At 38.0% G+C, this 27,887-nt stretch overlaps 1 protein-coding gene across 1 annotated transcript; it reads right to left on the bottom strand.

The window, feature by feature from the left end:
* Positions 1-10,486: 10,486 nt before the first annotated feature.
* On the bottom strand, positions 10,487-23,845 carry EOLA2 (endothelium and lymphocyte associated ASCH domain 2). Its single transcript, XM_053691561.1, has 3 exons — positions 23,766-23,845; positions 23,404-23,687; positions 10,487-10,841 (listed from the first exon to the last, which is right to left on the bottom strand). The coding sequence occupies exons 2-3, from the start codon at positions 23,654-23,656 to the stop codon at positions 10,633-10,635; spliced, it is 462 nt and encodes a 153-aa protein (XP_053547536.1). The 5' UTR covers positions 23,657-23,687; positions 23,766-23,845; the 3' UTR covers positions 10,487-10,632.
* Positions 23,846-27,887: the final 4,042 nt, after the last annotated feature.

Below are 27,887 nucleotides of genomic sequence, written 5' to 3' on the forward strand. Positions count from 1 at the left end.
CATTGCCAACAAAGGATATATAACAAAGTATTTAGATGAACTTTTGATATTGACCAAATACTTATTTTCCACCATAATTTGCAAATAAATTCTTTCCAAATTAGACAATGTGATTGTCTGGATTTGTGCCCATATTTTGTCTCCCATAGTTGAGGTATACCTATGATTAAAATTACATCTTCTTAAGTGGGAGAACTTGCACAATTGGTGGCTGACTAAATACTTTTTTGCCCCACTGTAAGCCTCTGCAGACTGCCCCCTTATTTCAGTTCTTTTGGCAGACTTGCATTTTAGCTGATCAGTGCTGACTCATAAATAATTCAGAGAGTGAGCACAATGTTATCTATATGGCACACGTGAACTAAAGTTGTCTAGCTGTGAAAAACTGTAAAAATGTTCTGAGATAAGAGGCAGCCTTCAAGGCTTAGAAATTAGCTTTCATCAAAGCATACAAAGCAAATTTGATGATAAAAGTAAATTGAAAAGTTGTTCAAAATTGCATGCCCTATCTGAATCATGAAAGTTCAATTTTGGCTAGACTGTTTTATATCCCTTTACCAAAAATATATATTTTTGGGGCATTTTTTTTGGGGGGGGGGCTGCTAATATTATGTGTGTGGGTCAGTCACTGAAATAATGAACAAAGATTAAAATTGGCTTAGTAGCAAACGGCTTAAAGGCCATAATAATCGAAAAATTGCATGTTTTAATTTGTTAGAGCATATAATTTTAAGACTAGCGACCCTGCACTACTGTGTACCACATGGGGCCCGCAGAATCCTGAGTGGAAACTGCTGCTGATCCCATCAACATTGTCTTAAGACTGCTGCTCCTTAAATTATCTGCCACCTCTGAGGCGGTGGATAGCAATCATCCTGATCAGTTATGATTGGGATGACTGACACCCCCTGCTAGCGGCCGATTGCTAGCAGGCTATGTTAAATGCAGACCACAAATGCTGTCTGCATTAAGCGATGTCGGGCAGACATGATCCGCTACAGCGGATCATGTCCGCCCGCATCTTATCAAATCGGCCCCACAGTAGTGAAATGTGAAACCCCAAATTTTCTTTCATGATCCAGAGCGAGCATACAACTTCAAACAACTTAACAATTTACTTCTATTAGCACATTTTATTGTTTTATCCCTAGCTAAAGCAGCAGCAATCCACTGCTGCTCCTACCTAGTTATGCTTTACAATAAAGGATACAAAGAGAACAAAGTAAATTACATAAAATTAAATTGGAAAGTTGATTAAAATGACATGTTATATTTGATTCATGAAGGTTTAATTTTGACTTAAGTGAATGTAAACTTTAATGAATTAAAGGCCAGTATCAAATAATACTCTTAAAAACAGGGGCACTTTAATTTATTAAAGTTTACAAAGATGCTTATTTCTTTCCTATGGCATGGAGAGTCCACAACGTCATTCCAATTACTAGTGGGATATTCCACTCCTGGCCAGCAGGAGGAGGCAAAGAGCACCCCAGCAAATCGGTTAAGTGTAACCTCCCTTACCTATAATCCCCAGTAATTCTCTTTGCCTCTGTCAATTGAGGATGTGTGAAGACGGTGTCTGAAGATATTTAATCCTTTTATGGGTATTTTTCCCTTCAAGCAAGGATTGGGGTCTAGCTGTGTCCACGTCAATCTCTTTAGTAAGAGTAGTGGTGGCTTTTAGCAGTTAGAAGGCAGCAAGGTGGTCTTTGCTTTACTTCTAACACTTTTGCTACCCCTTTGCAGAAAGCCAGGGTTGGTCACTCTGTTCTTTCTTTTACTACAGGTCCCTGACAGGGAGTAGAGTACCGGTCACACCTTAGTAGATCAGGAAATGAAGGGTACTTTATTAGGCCGTTTTTCACTATTGCGCACTTATTATCTGTGTCGCAGTTCTTTTTTGGCTTCTCACCTGACCTCCGCATTTCCCCTGTGTCGGAGCAGAGTGAATTTAGAAGTTCTAACTTTACTGTTTTTACTGATCGACTCTTTCTTTTGGAGGATAAGATCTCTGCTGACAACTATCGCTCCTCTTACTAGTGGGAACTTACTCCGGCTACGGTAGGAGCCTCAGGCAGATGCTTTTGCCTGAGGTTGCACTTAGAGGTTATAAAAAATGTTTACACAAATAATAGTTTCATCAGTTGTGTTAGTCTCCGTGTTAAAGTGAAGGTCAATTTCGATGAATTAGTGCTATCCTATCCTAATCCTATTAAAAACAAGGACACTTTAATTAATCAAAATTGACATTTCACTTGTTTTCTTCAAAAACTTACCTATTAATCCTGACAGCCGCTCCAGCGATTCCACTGGCCGTCGAAAGCCTCTTCATACGTCAGAAATGACAAATCCGGCTTCCTCCAATTACGGTTTCCCCCTCGGAGGAATCATGACCTGAGGCAACGCAGTGATCGGAGGAAGCCGGATTTGTCATTTTGGACCCGCGAAGAGGGCTTGCGACAGGCGGAGGAAGCGCTGCAGCGGCTTTAAGGATTAAAAGGTAAGTTTTTGAAGAAAACGAGTGAAATGTCAATTTTGATGAATTAAAGTGCCCTTGTTTTTAATAGGATTATTAAAAACCGGGCACTAATTCATCGAAATTGGCCTTCACTTTAAAGGTCTCACATATTGATCATTTTTTGTGCTCAAATTAATAAGAATTTTGCTCATATATTTTATTCTCATTTCAATAGGATTTAGTGGGAACTAATTACGGTAGCTATGGATTCAGAACCGGATCAGTCTATCTCTATGGATAAATGTTTATTATGTTTAGATGCTCAAATTGTTTTACCTATGCAATTTTGTTCCTCATGCTTAGCTAAGACTTTAAAATTCAAAGACAAGTTACTCCCTTCTGAGCCAAGTGTCTCTCAGGATACTGCTGTGTGCGTAAAATGCCTCAGCTTTCTCCTCAAACATCCCAAGCTTTAATTGTTTCTCATTCTGTGCCTTCTGTTTCTTCTCATCCTCACGGGGGTGTTTATTTACCAGGGTATTTTCCCGCTCAGATAACTTATGCAGTATCTGTGGCTTTGTCTGCTTTCCCTAATTCAGGTAAGCGTAAGAGTAAATCTAAACATTTGTCTGCTAGTAAGTTTTCTGACCCATCTAAATCTGCGCTGGTCAACCATTCTCAAATGTCTGATGAGGATAATACTTCAGTAGCTTCTGAAGGTGAGATCTCAGACTCTGACACTTTGGGGGAAAAAATAATCTGAATCTGAAGAAGTTAATTTCCGATTTAAGCTTGAACATCTCTGGTTGCTTCTGAAGGAGGTTCTAGCTACCTTGGACAACTCTGAACCTTCGGTTGCTGTCAACCCCAAGAAGTCCTGTAAACTTAATAGAGTTTATGATTCTCCAACGTCTGAGGATGTTTTTCCTGTTCCAGATAAGATGTCTGAAATTATAGCTCAGGAATGGGATAAGATAGGGGTTCCTTTTTCCCCTTCCCCTATTTTTAAAAAGATGTTTCCTGTTGCTGACTCCATTCGGGACTCTTGGAGCACTGGGCCTAAAGTAGAGGGAGCTATCTCTATTCTAGCTAAAAGAACTTCCATTCCTATAGAGGATAGTTGTTCTTTTAAGGATTCAATGGATAAAATGCTAGAGGCTTACTTTAAAAAGATGTACATCCATCAAGGATTACAGTGGCAACCTGTGGCAAGTATTGCCATGGTTGCGGGAGCAGCATCTTATTGGTGTGATTCCCTGTCTGATCTGATATCAGAAGAGACTACTGTAGAGGAGATCCAAGATAGGTTCAAAGCTCTTAAGCTGGCTAATATCTTTATCTGCAATGCCAACATGCAGGTAATTAGACTGGGAGCTAAGATATCTAGCTTCACTGTTCTAGCTAACAGGGCTCTGTGGTTAAAATCTTGGTCGGCTGATATATCTTCAAAGGCCAAGCTTTTGGCTTTACCTTAAAAAGGTAAAACTCTATTTGGTCCTGGTCTGGCGGAAATCATGTCAGAGATTACGGTTGGAAAGGGATCTTTCCTACCTCAGGACAAGAATAATAGACCTAAGGGTCGACAGACTTCTAATTTGTGTTCCTTTTGCAACTTTAAGGGACAGAAGTCCTCCTTCTCTTCTTCCAAACCAGATCAATCCAGGTCCACTTGGAAATCCAGCCAGCCTTGGAATAAGGAAAAGCAAAACAAGAAGCATTCCACTGATTCTAAATCAGCATGAAGGACCCGCCACCGATCCGATTTTGTATCAGGTGGGGGGCAGGCTTTTTTTTTTTTTCTTCAGGTTTGGATACGCAATGTCCCAGATCAGTGAGCTGTGGACATAGTGTCCCAGGGTTACAAAATAGGATTCAAGTCTTGCCCTCCAAGGGGCAGATATCTTCTGTCAAGACTATCCTCAAACCAGATAAAGAGTGAGGACTTCTTAAAATGCGTAGAGGACCTATCCTCCCTGGGAGTTATTGTACCAGTCCCTCTAAAGGAACAAGGTCTAGGATTCTATTCAAAACTATTTGTGGTTCCCAAAAAGGAGGGAACATTCCATCCCATCCTAGATATAAAGTATCTCAACAAATTCCTCAGAGTTCTGTCCTTCAAAATGGAAACTATTCGTTCCATTCTCCAATTGGTTTAGGAAGGTCAGTTCATGACGACCATAGACATAAAGGACGCATATTTATACATTCCCATTCACAGGGATCATCACCAGTTTTTAAGATTTGCCTTTCTGGACAAGCATTTCCAGTTTATTGCTCTTCCATTTGGTCTTGCTACAGTTCCCAGAATTTTTACAAAGGTTCTCGGAGCTCTACTGGCAGTGATCAGATCCAAGGTAATTGCTGTAACTCCTTATCTAGACGACATCTTGGTTCAGGCGTCATGTTTTCAACTAGCAAAATCTCATACAGAGATGTTGTTGTCTTTTCTTCGTTCCCATGGGTGGAAAGTGAATCTGGAAAAGAGAAAAACTTCTTGTAGCTTGCCTTTCTCTCCAGTCTGCTTTTCATTCAACAGTGGCTCAACGCATGGAGGTGATTGGTCTGATGGTGGCTTCTATGGACATCATTCCTTTTGCTCAGTTCCATCTGCGACCGCTCCAGCTTTGCATGCTCAGTCAATGGAACGGAAACCATTCAGACTTATTTCAGAGTATAAATCTGGACTACCTAACAAGAGACTCTCTCTCGTGGTGGATTTCACAGGAACATCTCTCTCGAGGAACTTGCTTCCTGAGACCTTCCTGGGTAATTGTGACTATGGACACCAGCATTTCAGGCTGGGGAGCTGTTTGGGGTTCTCTGAAAGCTCAGGGCCTGTGGTCTTGGGAAGAGTCTTTTCTTCCCATAAACATCTTGGAGTTGAGAGAAATCTTCAATGCCTTGACAGCCTGGCCTCAATTAGCTTTAGTCCAGTTTATCAGATTCCAGTTGGACAACATCACCTCAGTGGCTTACATCAACCACCAGGGAGGAACTCGAAGTTCCTTGGCCATGAAGGAGGTGGCTCGCATTCTTCAGTGGGTGGAAGCTCATGATTGTCTGCTATCTGTCATCCACATTCCAGGAGTGGACAATTGGGAGGCAGATTTTTGGAGCAGACAGACTTTTCATCCCGGGGAGTGGGCTCTCCATCCGGAAGTGTTCTCCAGGATAACCCTCAGGTGGGATCTGATGGTGTCTTGTCAGAACGCCAAGCTTTCAAAGTACGGTTCAAGGTCAAAAGATCCTCAGGCCACCCTGATAGATGCTCTGGCGGTTCCTTGGGATTTCAGTCTAGCGTACCTGTTTCCTCCGTTTGCTCTCCTTCCTTGAGTCATTGCTCGTATCAAGCAGAAGAGAGCATCTTTGATTCTAATAGCTCCTGCCTGGCCTCGCAGGATCTAGTTTGCAGATCTGGTGAGGATGTCATCTCTTCCTCCTTAGAAGGTCCTTCCTCAGAGGTAACCTCCAATTTAGGGTCCATTCCTCCATCCAAATCTGGATTCTCTGAAGCCGACTGCTTGGAGATTGTATGCCTAGTTCTGTCTAGACGTGTTTTTTTGGAAGCGGTCATTGATACTATGCTTCAGGCTCGTAAACCTGTTACTCGCAGGATTTACCATAATGTATGGCGTAAATACCTTTTTTTGGTGCAAAGCTAAAGGTTTCTCCTGGAGTCAGGTGAGGATTCCCTGAATTTTATCCTTTCTTCAGGATGGCCTAGAGAAAGGTATGTGAGTCAGTACTCTGAAAGGTTAGATTTCTGTACTGTCTATTCTTTTGTACAAATGTTTGGCAGATTTACCAGATGTTCAAGCTCTTGTTCAGGCCCTGGTCAGAATCAGGCCAGTGTTTAAACCTGTTGCTCCTCATTGAAGCCTTAACCTAGTTCTTAAAGTTTTTCAGCAAGCTCCGTTTGAGCCGATGCATGTTGTTGAAAGTTTTTTTTTCTCCTTGCTATTTTTTCTGCTCGCAGAGTCTATGAGCTTTCAGCTCTGCGATTCCCCGTACCTTATTTTTCATTCAGATAAGGCAGTCCTTTGTACTAAATTGGGGTTTCTCCCTAAGGTGGTGTCGGATCTAAACATTAATCAGGAAATTGTTGTTCCTTCTTTTTGTCCTAATTGTTCTTCTCATAAGTAACGTCTTTTGCATAACTAAAATTTTACCTTCAAGCTACTAAAGATTTTCAGCAATCTTCTGCCCTGTTTGTTTTTTTCTCTGGAAAACGTAAGGATCAGAAGGCCACTTCTACTACTTTTTCCCTCTGGTTAAAAAGTATTATTTGTTTTGCTTATGAGACTACTGGACAGCAGCCTCCTGAGAGAATTACGGCTAATTCCACTAGGGTTTTCTCCTATTCTTGGGCTTTCAAAAATGAAGCCTCTTTGGAACATATTTGCAAGGTGGCAACATGGTCCTCTTTGCATACCTTTTCCAAATTCTACAAATTTGATACTTTTGCCTTGGCTGAGGCCTCTTTTGGGAGAAAGGTTCTTCAAGCGGTGGTGCCTTCTGTTTAGGTCCTCCTGCCATGTTCTCCCTCTCTGTTCTGTTCATTCCTTGTCCTCTAGCTTGGGTATTGGTTCCTACTAGTAATTGGAATGATGTTGTGGACTCTCCATGCCATAGGAAAGAAAACAAAATTTATGCTTACCTGATAAATTTCTTTCTTTCTGGGCATGGAGAGTCCACGACCCCACCCTCTCTTTTGATTATAATAATTCGGCAGTTTTTTTGAGTAAACCTCAGAAACCTGCCAGATACATCATCCATATGCTAATGAATTCAGGAGCTGCAGGCAGAGGATCAGCGTTATGTTTACCATAACGCAAAGGTAAGTATTTTAAAAAATAGCATCTTTGTAAACTTTAAGAATTAAAGTGCCCCTGTTTTCCTGTTTTTAAGATTATTATTTGATACTGGCCTTTAATTCATTAAATTGTACAATAATTTTAACTATCCCTTTAGCAAGCGGTTACTACACCAGCCTTCCAAAGATCTCATCAGTAAGGATCAATGTCTTCACGTCACAATGCTCACACAGTCTCAGAGCAGTGTGTTTTAACCTATCAGTGGCCTTTGTCAAGCTTATAGAATCTGGAAATTTCAGTGCAGGAATGGCTTGTTTAACTTTACCGAGTAGAAGCACTAGATGATATGTTCTTCATTTCAATTCCCTTACAAGTACTTACTGTTTTCCTGCATATCCTTTATTAAACAAAAAACTACAAGTTTCAAAAGCGATCTGTAGAAACAGAACAAATGGAGCGCAACAAAGTGCACAAGCGATCTAAGTGCAGATTAAACATGTAACAATTTATTGTAAAAAGGATAAAAAATGTACACTAACAAGTATCCCTCAAACATATGAGGTATGTAACAGTGTTAGTTAAAAGATGTCAACAAACAACCGTCCACATGGAGTATTTTCGTCCCTTGTTCCCCTTAATACCGTGATATATCCACTCAATTGTGCGCAGGATATCGACAGCGTATCGTCTCTGTTAGTTTCCCCCCAACATGAATGGTATTTCGGGCTCAGGGTAAAGGACTCCCCCAAATGTGGTCTTTAACAAACAGAGGTGGTGTAGCTCAGGTAGCGTTCCCTATGTAAAAAGCCGGCTTCAGATCTGCTGCTACACACAGCTCACCCACGTACTTCGTGACACAAGGTGTCCTATTTGGAGGACACCTTGTGGCTTGTATACTATTTGGATAATTTAGTTCCTCTTATTTGAGAGTTTACTTCATTTGGAATGGATATCTTTTGATACAATCATCTCCTCTTTGACCAGATATCTTTGTTGTTCCTTGACGCTGGAAGAGTAATCGTCAAATCAAATGGAAAATAAAACAGGTTTATTTTAACTCCAAGTAAATCTCCTGACAATATTTTGTTTCCTTTATAATTTGTCAATGAACAACTGAAAAAAGATCCAATTGAATGTCAACTCACCACATAAGATGGACTCTACAAGGATGTGGCAAATTAATCAGTCCTTTTCCCCAAATCTCCCAAGCTAATTGCCTGTTGCCTTTAAGCATCCTCTACCTCTCCATTTTCCATTCATCATTTTTGTAATTTGTCTGCTTAAACCTTATGTAACTATCACTCTTCCTGCTTGCTTTTCCATTTCCTATTAATCCTTGTTTTTGTGGATGGTTTAGAGGAATATGACACCAAGTTTATCTTAAACTCCTGTATTTATTCTGCTAAACAGGGATATTTTATCAAATGAAAGGTATAGTCCTGAAGAGAGGTAGTGGGAGCTTGGTAGACTAGGGCCCAGTTTCTCAACCTATGGTACTTGCACCCTGAGGGGTACTTGGGGCATTGGAACAGGGTACTCCAGGGATTGGCTGTCATTTTTGTCCTACTGTAAATATGACCTTAAAAAGAAAGATATGTTTCTCATTTCTACACTCGAGCACAGGACTGATTGTGAGCATTTCTCTGCCTAGGTGAGACCATTGCTCAATCACTGATTCAACTCAAATTAGTAAAACCTTAAATTGGCTAAGATTTGGCTTGTTAGTGACATATGAGGGCTGGAGTTGAGCTTCACTAATATGAACTGAGAAAGTGTATTACTGTGAACAAGTGTCACAGAGACAAGTGCAGATAAATGTGCTACAGTGAAATACAGTGCATCATTCTGAAGTGTGTCGCAGTAAAAGGACAGATAAACTGTATATGAAATGGTTATTAAAAATAGAAAGATGGTACCATAAATACTTTTCTCATCATGCACAAGAGTTCATTTTATTCTTTTTTAATTTAGGAAGCAGATTAATTGCATACAATTATTAATATCAATGGACTATATATCTGTGCTTTAATATTGTAAAATATTAAATTCCCGGAAAAATAAAGGAAATATCTGATTCCTATATATACATATACATAGACTTCATTAAGATATCTGATACAAGCTTGGGAAACCAAGTAATACACAATTTCCATTTTCTTTCCTGATGGCCAGGAGGTGAATTTCCCAAGCATAATTGAATGGACTCATGGACTCTACATGCTAGGAAAGAAAATAATTTATCATCAGGTAAGCATAAATTTTGTTTTTTACATAGAGATATTCACGTGATATTTTCTAGTCAACTTTTTACAACTATGCTGCATCAATTTCAAGTGCTTCAAACATTTGGGTATTGTGTCTCTTTAACTTCCCACACAAATAGCATTAGTGATCTAACAAGATCAAAATTACAATGTACCTAATATATGTGTAGACACAGGATAACAAAATACTAAATCTCTCATTTTTATAAACAGGTTTGGTTTGTTAAAGGGACAGTAAAGTCATAATTAGACATTCATGATTTAGACAGAGAATACAATTTTAAACATTTTTACAATTTACTTCTATTATTTTATTTGCTTCCTTCTCTTGTTATCCTTTGCTGAAAGGTTATCTAGGTAAGCTCAGGAGCAGCAGATAACCTAGGTTCTAGCTGTTGATTGGTGGCTGCATATATAAACCTATTGTCATTGGCTAACCCATGTGTTCAGTTAGAAAGTAGTGCATTGTTGATCCTTCAACAAATGGTACCAAGAGAATAAGGCAAATTTGATAATAGAAGTAAACTGGAAAGATGTTTAAAATTGTTTGTTCTACAAAAATCATAAAAGAAAATGTTTGGGTTTCATGTCCCTTAGATACATAGAAATGAACAAATCAGGTTAATTTGTTGCCGATTTGAACGCAGGAAGTAGATGAATATTACAGTAACCAACATGTCCTGTCTCAGATTTCTCTAGGGGGAAACAATTGATCTTCTTTTAGTAAAATAAAATGCATTTATTCCACATTTCATTATTTAACCCCTGTAAAGGTAAAGTTGCACACTAGGAACATTCCTGTGCGGTTTCTTAGCAGAACACAACCAGTGATTGGTCAATGTGTACTTATGCCACTCTTAATTGGCTTCATAGCCTTCTCATGATCGACAAGGCACTGCACTTGGGCAAGAAACGTTAACGTGCAATTATTAAACACACAAAAACAAGCATTCATATAACAAATAAAATAATTTTATTATTACACAATAATGGTTCCTTTTAAAAGTAACATTCTGCTTCTGAATTGTGTAAATCTGTAATACACTGATGTTGTTGTAAATCTAAAGAGTCCAAAAACTTAGCCTGCTTATGTGTATCAGGGGATTAACTCCTTCGGTATATTCACTTCCCAGACATCTTTGCTTCCTCTTGCCGGAATGGGCTCCTTTAACCATCTGGCATTTGAAATGACAGTGAGATATTTGTGTTCCAAACCTTTCAACAGTGCTTTACTCTCAAGTTCTAGAGACTCTTCCGATGATAAGTTTTCCAAGCATTGCCATGTTTCACCAATATCTACAAGCCCTGTGCAAACAGAAGGTAATATACAGATACACAAGCTATTAATTAAAAGACCTTTTTAGTGACTTCTTCTCATATTTAGCAAATAAGAGTAAATTGTATAAAACACTAAACTTTTTCCTTCTGCGATATAAAGACTAAAGACAAATATAAATATATATAACGGTAACATTGTTTAATTGTGCTATTTCCCAGTGTTTTGAGGCACCATTGCAGAATTGCCTGTGATCTCCCATCTAATGCTATAAAAGGAGTGAAATTTACTAAAAAAAAAAAATATCTTTACACATTTAAAACATGTGTATACAAAAATAAAGTCAAAACAAAATTACTATAAGAAATAATGCAGCTGGTGTACAAATAATACTGTATTTAGAGGGAACTATTATCCACTTCAGAAAAGGAGAGAGAGAAAGAGAGAGAGAAAGAGAGAGAGAAAGAGAGAGAGAAAGAGAGAGAGAAAGAGAGAGAGAAAGAGAGAGAGAAAGAGAGAGAGAAAGAGAGAGAGAAAGAGAGAGAGAAAGAGAGAGAGAAAGAGAGAGAGAAAGAGAGAGAGAAAGAGAGAGAGAAAGAGAGAGAGAAAGAGAGAGAGAAAGAGAGAGAGAAAGAGAGAGAGAAAGAGAGAGAGAAAGAGAGAGAGAAAGAGAGAGAGAAAGAGAGAGAGAAAGAGAGAGAGAAAGAGAGAGAGAAAGAGAGAGAGAAAGAGAGAGAGAAAGAGAGAGAGAAAGAGAGAGAGAAAGAGAGAGAGAAAGAGAGAGAGAAAGAGAGAGAGAAAGAGAGAGAGAAAGAGAGAGAGAAAGAGAGAGAGAAAGAGAGAGAGAAAGAGAGAGAGAAAGAGAGAGAGAAAGAGAGAGAGAAAGAGAGAGAGAAAGAGAGAGAGAAAGAGAGAGAGAAAGAGAGAGAGAAAGAGAGAGAGAAAGAGAGAGAGAAAGAGAGAGAGAAAGAGAGAGAGAAAGAGAGAGAGAAAGAGAGAGAGAAAGAGAGAGAGAAAGAGAGAGAGAAAGAGAGAGAGAAAGAGAGAGAGAAAGAGAGAGAGAAAGAGAGAGAGAGAAAGAGAGAGAGAGAGAGAGAGAGAGAGAGAGAAAGAGAGAGAGAAAGAGAGAGAGAAAGAGAGAGAGAAAGAGAGAGAGAAAGAGAGAGAGAAAGAGAGAGAGAAAGAGAGAGAGAAAGAGAGAGAGAAAGAGAGAGAGAAAGAGAGAGAGAGAGAGAGAGAGAAAGAGAGAGAGAAAGAGAGAGAGAAAGAGAGAGAGAAAGAGAGAGAGAAAGAGAGAGAGAAAGAGAGAGAGAAAGAGAGAGAGAAAGAGAGAGAGAAAGAGAGAGAGAAAGAGAGAGAGAAAGAGAGAGAGAAAGAGAGAGAGAAAGAGAGAGAGAAAGAGAGAGAGAAAGAGAGAGAGAAAGAGAGAGAGAAAGAGAGAGAGAAAGAGAGAGAGAAAGAGAGAGAGAAAGAGAGAGAGAAAGAGAGAGAGAGAGAGAGAAAGAGAGAGAGAAAGAGAGAGAGAAAGAGAGAGAGAAAGAGAGAGAGAAAGAGAGAGAGAAAGAGAGAGAGAAAGAGAGAGAGAAAGAGAGAGAGAAAGAGAGAGAGAAAGAGAGAGAGAAAGAGAGAGAGAAAGAGAGAGAGAAAGAGAGAGAGAAAGAGAGAGAGAAAGAGAGAGAGAAAGAGAGAGAGAAAGAGAGAGAAAGAGAGAGAAAGAGAGAGAAAGAGAGAGAAAGAGAGAGAAAGAGAGAGAAAGAGAGAGAAAGAGAGAGAAAGAGAGAGAGAGAGAGAGAGAGAGAGAGAGAGAGAGAGAGAGAGAGAGAGAGAGAGAGAGAGAGAGAGAGAGAGAGAGAGAGAGAGAGAGAGAGAGAGAGAGAGAGAGAGAGAGAGAGAGAGAGAGAGAGAGAGAGAGAGAGAGAGAGAGAGAGAGACACAAGAAAAATAAACTGCAAAAGAACATATTTAATTAAACATATAAACAATAGAATTCATGTGGGGTCCCCAAAGAGGTTTAGGCTTGGAACTACAACTGGTTGTAGATGGATTTGCTGTGGTGCACCAGAAAGCTCAAAAAGCAGGTAAATGTAATGCAGTGTCCAAAGCAGCAAAGCAAAGAGCAAAAGTGCAAAGCACAAGTCAGCGTTGTCATGAAGGTGAGTCTTATAAGCAGCTGTCCACAGACAGAAACCCGTAGTGTCCTAGGATATAAGTCAAACTTCTACCCTCACTTAATGCAAAAACAGGGAAAACAAACTCACTGAAAGAGGAGATGCTTCATACAGCTATATACAGGTAGACCACCACCAGAGCATCCTCCGGCTCCACCGGTCTTGAAAATACCTGAATCCCTTTCTGCAAATGTCCTTGTAGAAAGTAGAGCCACAGAGGGTCAGAAGATTATAGGGGATCCCCAGACATGAAGTCAGCGACACAGCAATGCGTCCTTTCTTGTATTTTGCTCTACCTTTCTAGCCACTTGGAACTTCTTCTGGGTTGTGACGTCATCCATTATGTGGTTATTTTTATAGGCTGAAGAGATCCTGTGTATTATACACGTCAGTCACGGAGAGTGTTTATTTAAAGCGGTAGAGTGTCCCAGTATACATTAGTTACAGAGATATCGCACTTATGCTTGATATTGCAGAGACACTGATAATAAGTATACCGTCACAATTACCAATCCCACAGGCCACACAAAAATAAATAACTTGCCACAGTTATTAAAAACCATACATTAATAGTAAACCATATTGTGCAATTAATTTCTAATAAGTTAATTGTATTCACAATATAAGGTGTCATATCTAATAGATAGTCAATAAATTATATAATGCAAATTTGATTAGCATAAAAAAATTTGGGGACAGGCTGAAATAGAAAAATATAACATAAATAAAATATTACTGAGATTTCATATCTTGGCATCTGTACTTAAAGGGACAGTAATATTGTTTTTCCCTTAAAGTGCCACTAAACCCAAAATCTTTCTTTCATGATTCAGATAGAACATACAAATTTAAACATTACAATTTACTTCTATTATTTATGTTGCTTCAATTTGTAGATATCCTTAGTTGAAGAAAAAGCAATTCACATGGGTGAGCCAATCACACAAGGCTTCTATGTGCAGCAACCAATAAGCAGCTACTGAGCATATCTAGATATGCTTTTCAGCAAAGAATATAAAGAGAATAAAACAAATGAGCTATTAGAAGTAAATTAGACAGATGTTTAAAATTGCATTCTATTTCTAAATCATGAAAGAAAAAATGTGGGTTTCATGTCCCTTTAATGTGTTTCCAATTACTTTTTTTTACCAGCTGCAGAGTATAAAATGTATGAGATTGACTTTTTTTAAGGCTTATTTGGGGAGATTCGGAATAAGTAACCAAGCTTTTAGTCTATTAAAACTATCTCACTTACATGTAGCTTCTTTTATGCTAATTGGGCATCCCTCTATATAAAAAAATTGAATCTAGCCTGAGCCAGCGCTCTAGAATTGACAATTTGAATTTTATTGGTATTAAAGGGACAGTCAAGTCCAAAAAAAACTTTCATGTTTTAAATAGGGCATGCAATTTTAAACAACTTCCCAATTTACTTTTATCACTAATTTTGCTTTGTTCTCTTGGTATTCTTAGTTGAAAGCTAAAACTAGGAGGTTCATATGCTAATTTCTTAGACCTTGAAGACTGCCTCTAATCGGAATACATTTTGACCACTAGAGAGCATTAGTTCACATGTTTCATATAGATAACATTGAGCTCATGCACGTAAAGTGACCTAGGACTGAGCACTGATTGGCTAAACTGCATGTCTGTCAAAAGAACTGAAATAAGGGGGCAGTCAGCAGAAGCTTAGATACAAGATAATTACAGAGGTAAAACATGTATTATTATAACTGTGTTGGTTATGCAAAACTGGGGAATGGGTAATAAAGGGATTATCTTTCTTTTTAAACAACAAAAATTCTGGTGTTGACTGTCCCTTTAAATCTGTTGCACTCAGTAGACGAGGAGGCAATACTGACACAATCCTGTTACAAAAAGAAACAAGATGGATGTATAATTTAAAAACACTATCAATAACAGGCTTGAATGAAAAACTAGAATTTGCTTTCTTAACCTAAAAATGTCCCCAAGTTGTACATTAAGTATAGATGCCAAGATATGAAATCTCAGTAATATTTTATTTATATTCTATTTTTCTTTTTCAGCCTGTCCAACATTTTTTTCTTCTAATCAAATTTGCATTATATAATATATTGACTATTAGATATGGTACTTTATGTTTTGAATAAAATTAAATTATTAGAAATTAATTGCACAATATGGTTTACTATTAATGTATGTTTTTAATAACTAACTAAATAAACACTCTCTGTAACTGACGTGTAAAACACACAGGATCTCTTCAGCCTATAAAAATAACCACATAATGGATGATGTCACAACCCGGAAGAAGCTCCAAGCGGCTAGGAAGGTGGAGCGTAGCGATGGTAAACTTTCTGCTGAGCTCTGACAAGTAAGTGTTTTATTTTCCAGTTCAGTGCTGGATTTCATTAGCGAAATACTGGCTTTGCTGCCACTTAAGTCCTCTTGTCTCCTGCCAACCTTTAAAAGATCCCCAACTGACCTGCAGGAATTCCTCTTGGCAATCATTCAGCTGCAACTCATCCACTCACACAATCCTTTTCATCGATCATAGCCGCATCCTCCAAGTGACTTCATTCCCTGCACCTCTCCTCACTGACTTCAGCTTGAATCTGCAGCTGGTCTTCCCCCTCTTGGACTACCTCTACGCTAGCTGTAAGTGCACTTATAACAAGCTTGTATTTATTCTTATTTATACCCGATTTGTACGATCCTAACCCGGATTAGCATCTGGTTCTAACTGCTGTTTCATTCCATCTAACAGCTGTAGCTATAGCCGCTGGTAACGGAATATAAACCCTGAATCATTACCACCCATCTATCATGAATAAACCTGGGAATAAAAAGTGTCAGTTTGTATTCTCTGTTAATCACATTCAGCCACATACCAAGACTCCAAAATTAGATATGTGATTAATATGTTACTTCCTATTATACACAGGAGAAACTAAAAACATTTATTAAACATAGTTCTAGGTTCTGCAGTTGTGGTTACTATTTTGATATTCATATGACAGATTACCAAGCCCATAACTTAATAGACCCAGCAGACCTAACTAATCATGTAATTACTCTTTCCAAGAGGGTGGATGTACTGTCACAGGGTCTTAAAGACCTACAGCAAGATAATCTTATTTTAAGGACATATATAAGAGACATGCTGGCCACTAAAAGCAAGATCCATGACCAACAACCCGAACCACAAGTAAGTCCCCCTGACAGGTATAATGGAGACAGATCCCAGTACAGGGAGTTTAAAAATTCCTGCCTTCTGATCTTCACATTGAAACCCAGAACTTCCCCACTGAGAGATGAAAAGTCCTAACTGTCATCTCGTATCTCGGGGTCAACCACAAACCTGGGCCAATGCTTATTTTCAGTCCAATGACGACATACTTAACTCTCTAGATTTTTTTTTAAGGCGATGTCTCAATTATATGAAGATCCATTTAAACGGATCACAGCAGAGTCTGCCATGAGGTCACTTAAACTAGTAAAAAGACCCGTGGAAGACTATATTACCGATTTTAAAAAAATGGGCTAAAGCCAGCCAATGGAATGATAAAGCATTAAAAAACCAATACCGATTGGGATTATCTGAAGAATTAAAAGATGAATTGGCATGCCTAGATCTCCCAGAAACCCTAGACTCCCTCATTTCACTCACAATCAGCCTAGATCGAAGACTACGTGAGAGGATGTTGAAGAAACAATCTTCAGATACCTACACTAAGAGAACTACATTCCAATCCTCTAGTGGTTTTGGTCACAAAACATCCGATGAACCTATGTGTCATGCCGCACCACTCTAGCCATTGCTAGGGGCACAGCACCTGCTTCCCTGCTCGTTGTCAAGGGCTGTGTCGGCTCCTGTTGCATGTGGCGGTGACGTTATCGCCGCACGCTCCTCTCACTGTGAAGCCGGTCAGGATCTCCTGTGGCGCGAATCCTGCGCCTATGTAAGTTGTTCACTTCTACCTATCACTGTCCAAGTATAGGTGTTACTTTGTGTGCTCCTGGGTGTCTTTGTTATTGTATTCTGGATTACCATTACATTATTGAACTCTGCCTGTCTGACTACTCTGCCTGCTTAACCCCTAAAGTACTGGATTGCCTCATTGTTAACAAACTCTGCGGCTGCCTGACTACTCTGCTTGCTTAACCCCTAAAGTACTGGATTGCCTCACTGTTGATGAACTCAGCCTGTCTGACTACTCTACTTGCTTAACCCCTAAGATACCTTTGCCAAACCCTGCCTGCCTATTCTAGTGGTTTACCTTTGGACTGCCTTACTTTTGCCAAACCCTGCCTGCCTGACTATTCTAGTGGTTTACCCTTGAACCACTTTCCTCTGATTCCCCGCTTGCTGTCATCAAAGACTATCCTGCCTATAGTGAGTACCGCTACCTCATCTTGCGAACTTTCTCTGCTCTGGGATATCCCCTATCGTTCCGGCTTCACGCTGGGATAAGAAGACTACTGGCCGAGTTCAGTCTGATAGTGGACTATCCCACGAGCATTACACTATGGATATAGGAGTCATTAGAGGCCCATTGAACCCTCAAGAGAAGCTAAGAAGACACACTAACAATCTGTGTATGAATTGTGCATCTAAGGACCATGAGGTAAAGGACTGTCCCATTCTTAATAGACAGAAGAAGGGTAAGAAAATAAGTAAATCAGAATGCTTAACCCAACAACTTGATAGAACAACTCATTGCTCCCTTTCCATTTCTTTTCAGTGGGATCTTCAACGAGTCAAAACTGAAACCATTATCAACTCAGGAGCATATGCTAACTATATTGATGTAACATTTGCTGAAAAAAATAAAATACCAATTGTGAAAAAGATTAAAGCGACAGTCTAGGCCAAAAAAAAACTTTCATGATTCAGATAGAGGATGTAATTTTAAACAATTTTCCAATTTACTTTTATCACCAATTTTGCTTTGTTCTCTTGGTATTCTTAGTTGAAAGCTTAACCTAGAAGGTTCATATGCTAATTTCTTAGACCTTGAAGGCCACCTCTTTTCAGAATGCATTTTAACAGTTTTTCACCACTAGAGGGTGTTAGTTCATGTATTTCATATAGATAACACTGTGCTCGAGTATGTGAAGTTATCTGGGAGCAGGCACTGATTGGCTAAACTACAAGTCTGTCAAAAGAACTGAAATAAAGGGGCAGTTTGCAGAGGCTTAGATACAAGATAATCACAGGGGTTAAAAGTATATTAATATAACTGTGTTGGTTATGCAAAACTGGGGAATGGGTAATAAAGGGATTATCTATCCTTTAAAACAATAACAATTCTGGTGTAGACTGTCCCTTTAACCCAGTCTTGATGATAGCCAAATTTCCACAGGCCCACTCAGATATCAAACCATTCCACTTCTGGTTAAAACCATCTCTAACCATAGACAGTATTTATCATTATTCCTTCCCCTACCTATCCTGTTATTCTGGGTTTAAACTGGCTCAGAACTAACAATCCTACCATTGATTGGAAGAAATCCAGAATTGAATTTTTATCTGACTTTTGTTCCCAATTGTTGATTATAGGGAATTAAATAAGAGAACAAAAAAAAATAGATATCCTCTCCCACTCATCCCTGAGCTCACTGGCAGGTTACAAGGAGCTAGGTACTTCACTAAACTAGACCTTGGGGGGGGTGTATAACCTAATATGTATAATATCCGGAGACGAATGGCTCACAGCATTCCGTACACGGTATGGTTTATTCAAATACACTGTGATGCCATTCGGGCTCTGTAACGCCCCAGCTACCTTTCAAAATCTAATAAATGACATATTAAGGAATTTACTTGATACCTGCCTTGTAATATATCTTGATGACATTCTCGTCTACTCTAAAACCTTTAGCGAACATATAAAACATGTTAGATCAGTTCTCTGCAGGCTTAGGTCACACCAACTATACGCTAAAACCTGAAAAATGTATCTTTAATTCTAAAAAATTTTTTTTAGAGGATATGACATTTCACTTGATGGTATTAACATGGAGGAAAGTAAAATTAACTCCATATTAAATTGGTCTACCCTAGATGTAAGAAAGACATACAAAAGTTTATGGGCTTTGCCAAGTTTTACTGCAAGTTCATCAAGAATTTTGCGGCTCTAACTAAACCCCTAACCAGTTTAACTAAATCTAATACTGTGTTTAAGTGGTCCACAGAATCACAAGCACTTTTTTATATTAAAACAGAAATTCACCACAGCTCCCATTCTGCAGTTACCCAATACATCATTTTAATATGTCTTAGAAGTTGATGCTAACGATAATGCACTTGGTGCAATCGTCTCCAAGAGGGAAAGTCTCAAACATCCACTACATCCAGTAGCATTTTACTCTAGTCTTTACAGCACCCAAACTCAATTATCCAGTACGTGAAAATTAACTGCTTGCAATCAAATCCTCCCTCGAACATTGGAGACATCATCTAGAAGGGACCACTTTTCCTATTATCTACACTGATCATAGAAACTTACAGTACTTAAAGGGCCATAATACCAAAATGTTTAAACACTTGAAAGTGATGCAGCATAGCTGTAAAAAGCTGACTAGAAAATATCACCTGAACATCTGTATGTAAAAAAGAAAGATATTTTACCTCAAAAGTTTCTCAGTAGCCACATCCCATTGTAAAGGACTTCTAAGCAGCAAATCGGTATGTCTGTCCCGGCACAGCAGAAGGAGCGAGCATTCGTGCACACTCATCTTATTTCCCTATTCAGTGTAATGAAGTTTACAATGAAATCTCATGAGAGTTAAGTCAAATCTCATGAGATCACAGTAAAAGAGTACATGACCTCAGCACTGCTGATGCTGATTGGCTGCTGTTCATTTCTTAATTTTTTTAAAAATGTTTTACCTGCAGCTGAGAAGCAGCTGAGTATAAGTTTTTACACAGAACTTACTCTGCTGAGCTGAGGAGATTATGAGGTAAAATATCTTCCTTTTTTACATAGAGATGCTCAGGTGATATTTTCCTGTCAGCTTTTACAGTTATACTGCATCAGTTTCAAGTGATTTAGCATATGAGTATTATGTCCCTTTAAAGACTAATCACACTCTATCAGCACATCAGATCAGGTGGAACCTTTTCTTTTCAAGAGTCAACTATCTACATAAATTACTAGGAAGGGAATACTACGCTTAATGTTTTGATATGGTCTCAGTAGAATTGTTAAATTTAGATTTCAGCTAGATAGTAATTCAACCTCCCCTACTAGTTATCCGCACTATATTTTCCTATATATGTTTATAGGTGGGATTTATATGCCATTATAAGCTCCTGACACAAGGTTTTGTACCCCTACATTCTGAACTTATACATTTGAGTAATATTCTATCTGACCCTTTGAGATTATGTTATATTTAGAAGAGATCTCAATCTTAGGCTCTGGGTGACATATTCTCTTCTCAGGCTGTTTTGCAAGAGATGAACAGTTGCTAACTTACAGTTAACAGATAGCTGTTGAGATCTACTGTATACATTTAGTTTAAGCGGGATATATATAGAGTTGGAGTCTTCTACTAAGTTTACATTTTCAGTAAATGACCTATAGTCCATGCATAATTACTCATTACCCCAGTATATCTACCTCTAGACCTTCTCCACTTCACCCCCCTTTGAGATAATCTATATGACATTGTAATTTTATACAGAGGGAATGTGGACTCCATAAACCCCTAAGTTTATTGCTATCCTGTTTGCTGTTTTTTTTTTATATAGGGCTCCTATATCAACGTATTATATTAACGTATTAGTGTGAATATAGTTTCAGGGTCCTAACGTGACCCTATATGTTATTAGCTATACATGCAAGTATAATCATAGTGCCAATATATGTCTCTATATACTAAAAATTAGAGGTTTGTTTATTACCTTTCCTAACCACATAGGTTGTTTTACAATGATATAATATTGAATTATACTGTGTTACTTATGCCTTGTATTAATGCTGTTAGCAATGCTTGCTATAAGACTGATATTGTATACTACTATAATATGTCCTTACGGGCTGAGGACTCGTTTAAGTGGTTATTATGTATTGTTTTACTTTTGTTTACCTCAATAAAAATCATAAAATAAAAAATAAAAAAAATAGCCTTAAATTATAAGTAGAGATAACAATTTGCAAGTTCATTAGCAGGGTTTTCTTGTAAACAAGCCATATCCTGTGTGTAATGGAATACCTATACAATCGATAGTTTTTGGAACTGCACATGCGTTGTGCCAGTAGATGCATTAGGTTAAATTTGGATTCAAAGCGGAAATATGTGCATGCGCGAAACGCCGGATCAAATTGCGCATGCGCCGGGTGACGAAACAATGTGTTAATCATATGAACGATAACGCATTGCGATTGGACACACAATTTTGTAATGAAGGAACAGTAAAAGGGGGTTTGGCTTTCAATGACGTTGTTTCACCAAAATAATATATAATTTTATTACGCTAATAGCGTTCATTGGAGTTCAAAAAGGTAAGTTTTTATTGTTAAGTTGTGATGATTTGATTTTGATAATGTAATTATAGTGAAAAAACTAAACTTTTGGAATCCTTTAAGGAGATATCAATTTCCTCCCACAAGCACCAACTAACCCAAATTGGCCATTCATAAGTAAGAACATTTCATGTATTTTAGTTGCCAGAGTTTGCTGTATGAAAACTGAAGTTTAGTTGAAAGTCTGCTAAAAACTTCCCTGAGATTTTCCAAGCTGCAAAGCTTAGGTTGATTTAAAAATATAGCCTATCCAATACCCCCTGTAGAATTTGTAGCCTGTAATAGAAAATATAGAAGTTGAACTGTATCATTGGTTAACCAGATGTTTTTAGCTTGCTCTCAAATAGTGCATTGATGCTCCTGAGCTTACTCTTCAACAAAGGATACCAAATGAACAAAGCAAATCTTATGACAGAAGTTCATTGGAAAGTTTTGAAAAATTACATTTTGTCTGAATTATGAAAGTTTAATTGTGACTTTACTATGGAGCACCTGATTAAAATTCTGTCCAAATAGAAAATGTTTATAAATAAATCTGATAACCTTTTGTATGTCCCCAAAACTACAACTAATACTCATTTAAAAAAAAACAACAAAAAAACTTAATTACAAAGGAACCCATAATAAGGTTGATGCAAATTGTTATAAAATCTTCTCTATTAACTATAAATGTTTTGTTATTGAAAAAAAGGCCCAAGCTCTGACTTTCTTCAGATAAAAAGATTTGTAATACCTTCATGGAATATTTAAACAAAGAAACATCCACATTTAATTTAAAAACATAAGAAATACCCACATTGGGAAGGAACAAGAAATCACTATGTCATATTTACTAAGATGTTATTTGTTATTTGTCATGTGGAAAAAATATAGAATTAAAAAAAAAAGGACTGAAAGTATCCGGAGCAGAATTCTCTCTCTAAATAACTTAAAGGGACATTAAACCCTTTTTTTTTTCTTTCATGATTCAGAAAGAGAATATAATTTTAAACAACATTTCAATGTAATTACGTATATTATATAATTTACTTCATTATTTAGATATCCTTTGTCGAATAAATAGCAATGCACATGGGTGAGCCAATCACAAGAGGCATCTATGTGCAGCCACCAATCAGCAGCTTCTGATCTATCTAGATATGCGTTTCAGCAAAAGATATCAAGAGAATAAAGCAAATTAGATAACAGAAGTAAATGAGAAAGTTGTTTAAAATTGAATGCTCTTTTGAAATTAAGAAATAAAAAATTGGGTTTCATGTCCCTTTAAAGGGAAATGAAACCCAAATATTTTCTTTCATGATTCTGATAGAGCATACAATTTTAAACAACTTTTTCAAATTTACTTATATTATCTAATTTGCTTCATTCTCATTGTATCCTTTGTTGAATGAGCAGCAATGCACTACTGGGAGCTAGCTGAAAGTAATTGGAAAGAGGCGTATATGTGCAGCCAACCATCAACAACTTCTGAGCTTACCTAGGTATACTTTTTCAACAAACAGAATAAAACAAATTATATAGAAGAAATAAAGTGGAAAGTTGTTTAAAATTGCATGTTCTATCTGAATCATGAAAGAAAATTTGGTTTCATGTCCCAATGAACTTTACTTGTGTCTAGAAAGTATAATTAAGCCCGGATTAGCAAGTCTTTTCATCATTTGCTTAACTTTTTTGCCGTTCTGTGTATGTGTATCAAAATGCACTTGTAAACAATATCAAAATGACAATATGAAAATGTCACGGATTGCCTGAATATTATCTTATGCACAAGAGAAAAGATAATAACCAAAAACACTGTGTGCTCAATACATAGTTTATAAAGTAGTGTTCAGATAATTTTGCAAGGTGTTGTTTTAACAATACATATATAACTATATATAGAGAGAGAATGGAATGAGAGCACCTACCTGCAATAACTCCCCTGCCAAACTGCTCTCCTCTGTGTATTAAGTCCTGAATCTGAGCAAGTGACAAGCCAGCATTGCCCTGCAGGATGTCTTTCCAGTCTTGGCCCTCCCAGTTCTTCACTGCTATATGAATTGCAATGGTGCAGTTACAGTAGTCGGCCAGAAGAGGACGCCAACGCGTTTCCAATGTTTTCATTCCGGTAAGAATAAGCCCAGCGTAGGGTTGACGAAAAGACAGGCAGCCTACACGCATGCTGGCTGGGGTCTTTATTATGTTGCCTACCCTGTATTAATACAAACATACCGCTAAATATACTTGTATAGCAGATAGAAGCTTTGTTAATTCAGCATAACGTACTTACCAAGCAATGACCTGCTTATCCACTAAACATAAGGCACCTCTCCGACTCAATGCGCTGTAAGCAGCTTTCACTACAGTTCCCAGAAGTCCTTTCTGCTTGATTTTTGAAGTCACGCAACTTTATTTACACTAATTATATAAAAGCAGGAAGTTTTGTCAAATTCAATTACAGGAGGTGTGGATGTGTGAATTAGCAGCACATCATTTCTATAAATCTATTTGTACAATTTAAAAGTGCATTTTGTTTTGCTACACTTTCTATATAATATATAATTGACAATATTATGCATATTATATGTTAGATAACATACATCCTAATATTTCGGCTACTATCTATTTTGTAGACAGGGATTAGGTTGGCAGGGGGTGAGGTCACAGAAGGATAGTGTGTGGTCTGTGGCGGGGCTATGGGGAATTCTGCAAATTGGAACATATGGCTGCCTTAGAGGGACAGTGCTCAGCATTAAGGACTGCCCCTCTTAGGAAGGTCTGTATTATATACTTTTTTTTAGCAGAGTGGCTCCATTACTTAATATGGAGAAATTATTGAGACTAGCTCTCCCAAATATAATCAACCGAAAATCCTTCCTCTTTACAAAAAGAAAGTAAATGTTGCAAAAGAGAGTAAGCAGCACTCCTTAGTTGCAAAAAAGTGAAAAACCTTTATTCTGCCATTACAGTAAAGTTTTAGGGCTCCTGTCCCTTTGTCAAGCTGTTAGACAAAGATGCAGGAGCACCAAAACATTGCCGATGCTGAATTAAGGGGTTTCTCTTTTTTTTTTTTTTTTGGAACTAAGGAGTGCTGCTTACTCTCCTTTGCAGCATTTATTGGCTCCATTACTTAACATTGCAGTCATATGCAGTGGTGTTTCTATGTTGTACAAAGACAATAGGGTTACCACCTATTTGGGAATGACCCAGAGAGTCCGGGTTTCCATTTGTGGGTACGGGTTTGAGTCAGACCTGGACATGCAATTATCCAGGTTTGGTGAGAAATAAGTAGCGCTGATTAGTATTACTGTACTAGTTCTGTTCTTACTCAGTGATGGCTCCTACATGATGCTTAGCTGAGGTGTGAGAAAGAAGAGGCTATTGTGGAGAGATAACACCCACTCACTCATACAATACACACAACACACTCTCATACTACACACACTCATTCATATTACACATATACACTCCACACACACACTCGTATAACACACACTCTCATATTACACATATACACTCTCATATTACACATATACACTCCAGATACACACTCATATAACACACACACATTCATATTACACATATACACTCCACACACACACTCGTATAACACACACTCTCATATTACACATATACACTCTCATATTACACATATACACTCCAGATACACACTCATATAACACTCTCTCATATTACACATATACACTCTACACACACTCATATAACACACACTCTCATATTACACATATACACTCTCATATTACACATATACACTCCAGATACACACTCATATAACACACACTCTCATATTACACATATACACTCCACACACACACTCAGTAATGGTCCGTGTGTGAGAGTGCAAGTCTGAATATCTATGTGCGAGTTTGTTTTTATGTGCTGTACACGTAGGGTTGCCACCTTTTGCCCAGAAAATTAATGGACACTGTTTAAGTGGGCGTGGCTTGGGGTGTGGCTTCTCGCAGCCTCAAATTCTTTATGAAATCAATATATATATATATATATATATATATATATATATATATATATATATATCTCATATATTACATATATGTATTTATCTAGAAGAGGGTACATAATCTTATAGACTTCACTTTTTGATGCGACCTGTGTGACACATAATGGCAATGGCACCATGGTATATTATTTCTTCTATCTAAGGGCCATTAACATTAATATTGCATGTATGAAGCATAGGGTAAGTAGTTTAAAGACTGCAGTGTAACAATTACATATAGATCAGGAGGTGTATACAGTCAAGATGCCACACTCCATATAGAATCCTCAGGGTAGTTATTCTACAGTCTAGCAGAGGTCAGTATGGTGCTGTTGGCATCACTAACGCAGGACACCCCGCACACATTTACACGTATGATACCTCGAGCTGAAGAGATGAAGATGGCATCTCTCACCAACAGCTGCAGCATGAGGCCTGTCTGTGTGCAGCCTGCAGGATGTGACAACTTCACTCCTCGTCCGGCCTCTTTCCCCCTCCCACTGTCCCTCCCACACTCTGTCTCTCCTCTCCTCCAGACTCCACCTACCTGTTTTCCCCGGGCTAAGCGCTCCTCTGGCCAGCTAGTTTTTTTGAAAGTCTGTGCTAACTGCTGCTAAGTTGCTGCGCCAGGGGAGCGTTTTGCCGGGGAATTTGAGGCTAATTCTGGGACACGGGACACAGAGCCTCAGACCGGGACTGTCCCGGTGATAGCGGGGCAGGTGGCAACCCTATGTACACGGTGCAAGAGTGTTCGTGTTTGGCCTGAACTAAACGTGTCAACCCTAAGGCCCTGATATTCAAAGGTTCTCCAGCATTTCAGACTTAAAGGGACACTGAACCCAAATTTTTTCTTTTGTGATTCAGATAGAGCATGACATTGTAAGCAACTTTCTAATTTACTCCTATTATCAAATTTTCTTCATTCTCTTGGAATCTTTATTTAAAATGCAAGAATGTAAGTTTAGATGCCGGCCCATTTTTGGTGAACAACCTGGGTTGTCCTTGCTGATTGGTGGATAAATTCATCCACCAATAAAAAAGTGCTGTCCATAGTTCTGAAACCCAAAAAAAGCTTAGATGCCTTTTTCAAATAAAAATAGCAAGAGAACGAAGACAAATTGATAATAGGAGTAAATTAGAAAGTTTCTTAAAATTGCATGCTCTATCTGAATCACGAAAGAAAAAAAAAATTGGGTTCAGTGTCCCTTTAACAGGGGCTGAACTCACTGAATATTCAAAAGAAAAAGTGTGGAACTCCCCAGCACTGCAAGATCTCTCTCATTTCTACATAAGGAGAGACTAGTCCAGTGCAATACAGCACTGCATGATATGAGTGTTTTGTTACACTTTTGTGTTACTTTAACAAATTTGGATCATTCTTTGTATATTTCTGTTTATATATACAAATTACATTGCACTTTGAATTTGCTGCATTGCAAACTAAAACTTACAGCTTCAAAAAGTGGAAGAGACAGTGCAGTTCCCTGGTCTGAACAGGGGACTTCCCAGGGTATGTATGAAGCTCTCTCTAACCATTTTAAACAAGCTGGTCTCACTGATGTGTCTAGACTTATTTTAACAAACAGAAAACCAATATATACTAAAATACAGACAAAAGCAAGTTAAATTGTATTGAAAGTTTAATTTGGAATTAATGTAAACAGAACATTTATATAAGCCAGAGGGGTTCTACAGTCACCTCTCTCCCATGTGAAATTTTCTATCCACAACAGCTTCATTAATTTCTATAGAAGTAATTTCTCTGGGATTTTCAGGTTCCTCCCCTTTTCCTAGAAAATTCAGTGAGTTCTGCCGCTGTGAAGTCTTCACTATAATCAGAATTTGTAAAATCACAATCCTAAATACACTGCTGCATACAAAATAAAATACAAAATAGAAAGTTCAAAGTTTAAATGTAATAAAATGTAATCTGAAGAGTAAATTTATATAAAATAGAAAGCACAAAGTGTAAATGAAGCAGAACTGTCATGTCATGCAGTGCTATATTACATTGGGCTTGTCTCTACTTCACATACAGAAATGCAGGGAATGTCCCCTGGGAAAAGTAAAGCAAAATCTGCCTTTTGAATATTTCACTAGGCATCTTGCAGTGCTGGAGAATCATTTTAGAATATCTCACCTGAGCAGAGAGGTTTTAAATATCAGGACCTAACAGACAAACGAACATGAATTCCTCCAATTTGTGAGTGCAAGAGCTCACTTTAGTAGACATTTGCTGCTTCCTGAGGAATTATACTGGTACAACATCAGACCTGTTAACTTTGAAAAATATTTCATAGTATGTATAAATATGCATATCTGATGATGTGAAAGGTTCACCACTAAAAGAAATCTAACTTACCATTAGGTACTTTCCCTTTTTCATGTCTGGTT

Source organism: Bombina bombina, chromosome 1 (assembly GCF_027579735.1).
Source record: "Bombina bombina isolate aBomBom1 chromosome 1, aBomBom1.pri, whole genome shotgun sequence".
Classification (NCBI taxonomy): Eukaryota; Metazoa; Chordata; class Amphibia; order Anura; family Bombinatoridae; genus Bombina; species Bombina bombina.

Bases quoted from the DNA above. Each gene is read 5' to 3' on its own strand.
- EOLA2 (XM_053691561.1), bottom strand. From the start codon at position 23,656: ATGCGTGTAGGCTGCCTGTCTTTTCGTCAACCCTACGCTGGGCTTATT. The intron at 10,842-23,403 runs GTAGGTGCTCTC...CTGTTTGCACAG, and splicing joins TGGCAGGGGAGTTATTGCAG to GGCTTGTAGATATTGGTGAA.